General features: G+C 44.9%; 1 protein-coding gene across 1 annotated transcript; it reads right to left on the bottom strand.

Moving 5' to 3' along the window:
- Positions 1-256: 256 nt before the first annotated feature.
- On the bottom strand, positions 257-5,214 carry LOC127297044 (alcohol dehydrogenase-like 7). Its single transcript, XM_051327297.2, has 10 exons — positions 5,077-5,214; positions 4,789-4,925; positions 4,567-4,613; positions 1,734-2,059; positions 1,567-1,649; positions 1,399-1,474; positions 1,234-1,298; positions 1,039-1,134; positions 781-942; positions 257-653 (listed from the first exon to the last, which is right to left on the bottom strand). The coding sequence occupies exons 1-10, from the start codon at positions 5,111-5,113 to the stop codon at positions 537-539; spliced, it is 1,146 nt and encodes a 381-aa protein (XP_051183257.1). The 5' UTR covers positions 5,114-5,214; the 3' UTR covers positions 257-536.
- Between the last annotated feature and the right edge of the window lie 713 nt (positions 5,215-5,927).

Below are 5,927 nucleotides of genomic sequence, written 5' to 3'. Positions count from 1 at the left end.
CTGGATGTGCTTCTCACCTGTTATTGGGCGGTTTGGGAAGCATTTGGTGTTTGGATGATGTGAGTTTCACCCCCTTTATCCCTCTGTAGGTTTAGGAGGTGGCTTCGGGTTTAATCTTTTGTATTGCTTTTGTATAATGTTGTGAATAATCTAATAAAAAAGTCATGTGTATTCCTTGGATGCAGAAGCTAGAGTGATTTTTCCTCCATTTCGAAAAAAAAGTTATTTGGTCTCTCTTCAAAGCTTCGCAGGCATTACATCCCAACATAACTTGCATCAGTAGCTGAAATGGATTCCAAGAAGACATAAGCAGCTAACAGATAGGTTGGGGATACATCATGAAACTAGGAAACCCCGAAGCGGCGTGGAGGCGAAGCTGATTAGACATAGGCAGTTGCATGCAGTGCGCGCGCGCGCACACACACAGGACTACACGAGGCAGCAATAAAACCCAATTATTTCATACTGGAATGAGCAGCAAACTTCACCAACAGCTGGCTGATCCTCTGCCTGTTTCCCAAATTTATGCAGCTTTATCACTTATCCATCCATATGGTGCACCTGAGACTCTTCCCCTGCAGCAGCAGGTCGAATGCCGTGTTGATGTCCTTGAAGGCAACCTCGTGAGTTATGAACTTGTCCAGCTCCAGCTCCTGTGTTACCCGCGTCAGACAAAATGTGAACACATGGAAGGTTCTCTGAATCAAGATCTCGCAGAAACATAGAGCCGATTATCGACATCACGCATGACGATCAGTCTGATGAGTTTCTGAATCTTACCTTGTTCAGATACTTCTCGGCGAGAATCGGAATATCCTGCTTAGGTTTCACGCCTCCGAAGAGCGACCCCATGACGGACTTCCCATGGAGGATCTCCCTAGATGGAATGGACAAAGGGGCGCCGTGCATTTCAACTCCTAGGATGATCGTCTTGCCCCATCCCTAAACGTTCCAACGTTGCAAGCCATGTCAGGAAGTGAAAGTCATATTTATACATGACAAACGAAAATAAAACTAAAAATGTGTACTCGTGCATACCGCCCGGGAGCTCTGGAACGCGTCGCTCATCACCGCCGCCAGCCCGATGCACTCGAAGCAGTAGTCGGCGCCGCCGTCAGTCATCTCGACGATCACCTGTTTACCATGGAAAAATGAGGTGTCTGAGCGCACAATTTCGGTGGACCCATTGATCAGATCGTCAGTCACTGGTGAAAGCTAGTAGTCAGTAGTCACCTGGCTAACAGTTTTTTCTCCAAGTTCCTTTGGATTGATGAAATGTGTCACGCCAAATTTCTTTCCTGAAACACGGAGCAGTGGTCTAAATGCGTCAGACAACAGAACGGTTCAAGTATTCAGAGCAGTTTCATCATCATGGTGTAAACGGGGAAAGGGCCTTGCCGAGCTCATCTTTCTCCGGGTTTAAATCCACGCCGATGATCTTTGACGCTCCACAGATCCTGGCTCCTTCAGCCACCTGACGGTGAAATGTTGCACATACAGTTACGATGCAATTCGATGGCTAAATGTGTGTACTATGAGAGTCAAATTATGTATCTGTTAGGTTACCGCCAAACCCACGGCTCCGAGGCCGAAGATAGCAACTGAAGACCCCGGCTCGACTTTAGCCAGCTTCCATGCCGCTCCGACCCCTGCCAAACATTTTGTGCGATTCCGATCAGAATTCAGAACTACTTATTGCTGGCAGTTCCAAACGTGAAGAGTACAGTACTGACCAGTGCTGGCGCCGCAGCTGAGGAGGCAGGCCGTGGCCGGCGGCAAGGCCGGGTCGACCTTGACGACCTGGGTCACGTCCACCACGGTGTACTCGCTGAAGCTGGACACGCCGAGGAAGTGGTGGAGAGGGTTCCCATCGGCGTCGCGGAACCTGGTGGTGTCGTCGCGCGGCATCCCCGCCCGCACCGCGAACCGGTTCTTGGAGCACACGTTGCTCCGGGACGACTTGCAGTCCGTGCACTCGCTGCACTGCGACAGGAACGTCGGCACCACCGAGTCGCCGGCGGCGAAGCCCTCCACGTGCTCGCCCACGCTCTCCACCACCCTGTCAGGGATTACCGGCCACAAAAATCAGGATTTTTGGCACATCTTTCTCCCCATACAAGTGGATTTTGCATTATCAATCATCCGTCCCATAATAGTTGTTGTTGATTTGGATGTATCTAGATATATTTTACGTATAGATACATCCGAATCTACAATAAGTAATATGGAACGGAGAAAGTAACAATTTGAAGGTCCGCCAAAAAAGATCAAATGCAGATAAAGGAAATATATGTTGAAAAATCTAACTTAAACGAGGGAAATCTAACATAAAAAAAACTGAACTGTTGATTAGGGAATACCAAATAGACCCTATTGACTTTGATTTTCCATAAGAGATAAATGTTTAGAAGGTACGAAATGGATAATAAATGTTGGAAAATAAGATGCAGATCGTGTATAGTGATTATGTGTAGTGAACAAAATGTATTAAAGATATGAAACTAAAATATCAACCAGGAGAACCACGAGCCACTTGGTCAAATCGTGAAACTCATGTAACTTTTAGACCCTATTTATGTAAAAACAAACAAGCCCCTGGTTTAAGGTAATCAAGATTTTTTTCCGATAAAGAGGTACTCAAGATTTAGCTCCAAACTGCAATAACTTTGTTTTATTCCTTTCAATTGCAGATGCTTCTTTGTTTATTTCTCACAAAAATAATGCTCTGATATCTATATTATTTATGTTGATGATATAATAGTCGCTAGCTCATGTGGTGTAGCCGTCGTAGGCTTGCTACAAGACACTTGAGAAAATGATTCTCTAGAAGTTCTCGGTGGCCTTCACTATTTACTTGGAATAGAGGTGACTCAGTCAACACACCTATGTATACTGTCACGATACTTTTAGGCTGTGTTGGCATGAAACATAGTAAGTCAGTCAACACACTTATGTATACTTCTGAGAAGCTTTCAGTTGCATTTGGTAGTCCACATTTAGGCCTAATGAGAAATTAAACAAAAGAGACCAATAAACAACATTGACAAACTCTAAAGTTACATCAACGGACTCTTAAGTTTCCATCTCTCCACCAATAACATATCGATGTTCTTTCATGCACCCAACATTTACAAACACTTGAATTCAATTTAGTATGATTTTAGTCTTTGCAAACGTTAGCATATGATTAGAGAGACGTGCTCGCGTGGACTTATGCGCTCGTTGTTGCATTGTCCACCTTTATTGTACACCAAGGTGGCCCATAATTCTCATTTTAGTCTACCTAAAGGATCCTTTTTATGATTTCTATAGAAACCAAGACGGCTAATGTGTTAGTAAGACTAATTCTGTTTGGTTTTACGTGAAGGAGAGGGTATGCATCCAAAATGATTGACAATTCTACATAGTGCATTCGTCCAAATGAATTCTTACCATTTTCAAATTATTTGTGCATAGTGGCGCGAATTCTTACCATTCGTTCAAATTATTCGTCCAAATGTTATTGTATATTCCAGTAGCCTATAATAAGTTAATGCCCGAATGACCTAATCAGCTAATCACATCTTATTCCATGTGAGTGACAGAGACAGCAGACACAAAATCAGCGGCCAATCGCAGGCAAACTTATCCTTATCAGTAGATGACAATCAATGAGAACTCTTAACTCTTCAGTATTGATAATGAAGATAAAAAAATTGTTACAGAATCTCAACAGCTATACAAATTTGGCTACTTGCAAGGTTGATGATAGCTTAAACAAACCATTCCATTTGGTTGTGAACGTGGTTGATGGTTCTTAATTATAAACATGTTAGTTAGCTGATCATCGTCTATTATTACATAATTGTTTCTGCTCTTAGCTACATAGTCAAATCTCTTTTATAAATTTAAGAACTAACCACTGGTTGGATGTTGGATGATTTAGCCTGCTTTTAGTTTGTCGACCTCTAAATTGGTACACTATCTGTCTGACTTTTTTGGCATTTTTTTCAGATAGTCTCGTCGCTAGCAAGTTGGGGTTGGTGACATCCTGGATTTCAAAGTTCATTTATCGACTCTAGTCTTCTAGAGGCATTGCGTGAGTGACTGGGCGTATACGTAATAAGAGTGAGTATGCATGTGCACTTCATTGTAGTAAGCGTTTCCTATTAGGAAAACTCTTTCGCAGGTTTGATGGCAAAGCCTTGCTCTCAAAAGAGTGTGGTGTCTACCGCAAACCGTGTGGCTTACTAAACGGCGAAAGTGAAGGATCGCTGAGCAAAACATCATTTCCTAATTTACCAACGTCCACAGTAGTTTTCTTTCAACAACAGAAAAGGAACATCGTGATTCATGAGAGCCCGAGAGGTGACTACAGGTTTGACTTGTACTCCCTCGCTGATTTTTCTAAATATTGATGTGTTAACACGTTATAATACATCTTGATATATCTATATCTGGACAAAACTAAAATGGATGTACAACAGTAAAATCAACAGCGCCAGTCACAAGTCACATGCGGAATCTTCAACGAGTGCACAGAAGTTTTCAAAGAGGAGGACGGAGAACGGAGAACGGAGAACTTACCCGAAAGCTTCGTGGCCAAATATCCTGGGGAAGACGCCGGGGAAGTCCTGCAACGTACCGAGCACGAGTCATAAATGGTGTCCAGTGTTCACACGTGTACGTGGGGCCAGCAGCCGTGCGTGCGGGCTGTGCTGAACGTGAGTCGCTGTGCAAGCAACAATCGCAGCAACAATGGCGTACACACGGGCGATGGGAAATGAGATGGGGCCGAGCGATCCTTACCTTCATGCGCCAGAAGGTGACGTCGCTGTGGCAGAGCGACGTGCAGACGATCTTGATCCGGAGCTCGTAGGCCCTGGGCGGGTCCACGACGACCTCCTCCACGGTGAGCGGCTCGCCGGCGGCCCTGCAAACGGCCGCTGCTCGTCGCCGGGCGGCGGCAGGGAGGCACGGTGGTTAGCCATGACCGCGAAGACGGGAGCAAAGACGGACGCAGAGCAAACACCAAGGTCGAGGGGGCTGGTAAATAACGCAGAAAAACTCGGAGATATATAGATTTTAGTTGCGTACCTTTGCAGCGGATGGGCTCGGGGCACTTGTCCTCCATGGACGAGAGAAGACGATAGCGGAGGAAGCGCTGCTGCGCTGCTGGGGTGTGTGATTGGAGTGTTCGAAGGAGCTGAGCTCGCTAGCGAAGCCAGGCAGGATACCGTCGTCCTTATATATATGGGCCTGCATTTTTCTTCCTTCATGTTGGTAAGCGCCAAAAAGGATATCGATCTGCATCTCGCATGCTTTAGGCTAGTCATAGTGGGAGTAACTTAGACTAGTAACATGACATATGTTATTAGTCTAAGTTACTACCTCCATAGTGGGTAGTAACTAATATGTGGTGTCATGCATTGTGTCATTTACTATGGTGTAGACTCAACTTGTCTTGGGGTGTGTGATGTTATGGTAACATAGCTAGTTATCACCTCACTCTCTTTCTTCATTCATTGCCATGCCATGTCACCAAAATGTCTTGGGTTGTGTGATGTTACTAGCTAAGTTACTCCCACTATGAGCAGTCTTAGCCTGGTCCATCGTCGGAGCACGCACGTAGCAAAACTAGGCACGTGCCGCCTGCCTGGACAAGGGAAATAACTCCGGCGTCGTGCCGATTGCACTCTTCAAGGATGAGCTTTTTCACAATTTGAGATTTTAGAGAGGTTAAGAACCGTTGGATGGCTAGAAAGGGGTGCTTGTATCTCATTCCATGAGAATAAACCTCAAATCTGACATTTGTGTGTCGCATGAATACGGAATATTTTTTCACTGGAAGATGACATTTTCATCGATAACAAAACGCATGTGATAACTACGACAAGCTCAAGACCTGATCTGTCAACTCATTTTTTTTTCACATCCTGCTGCAATTT

This window comes from Lolium perenne, chromosome 4, assembly GCF_019359855.2.
Source record: "Lolium perenne isolate Kyuss_39 chromosome 4, Kyuss_2.0, whole genome shotgun sequence".
NCBI lineage: Eukaryota > Viridiplantae > Streptophyta > Magnoliopsida > Poales > Poaceae > Lolium > Lolium perenne.
This window is presented reverse-complemented; position numbering and strand designations above follow the sequence as displayed.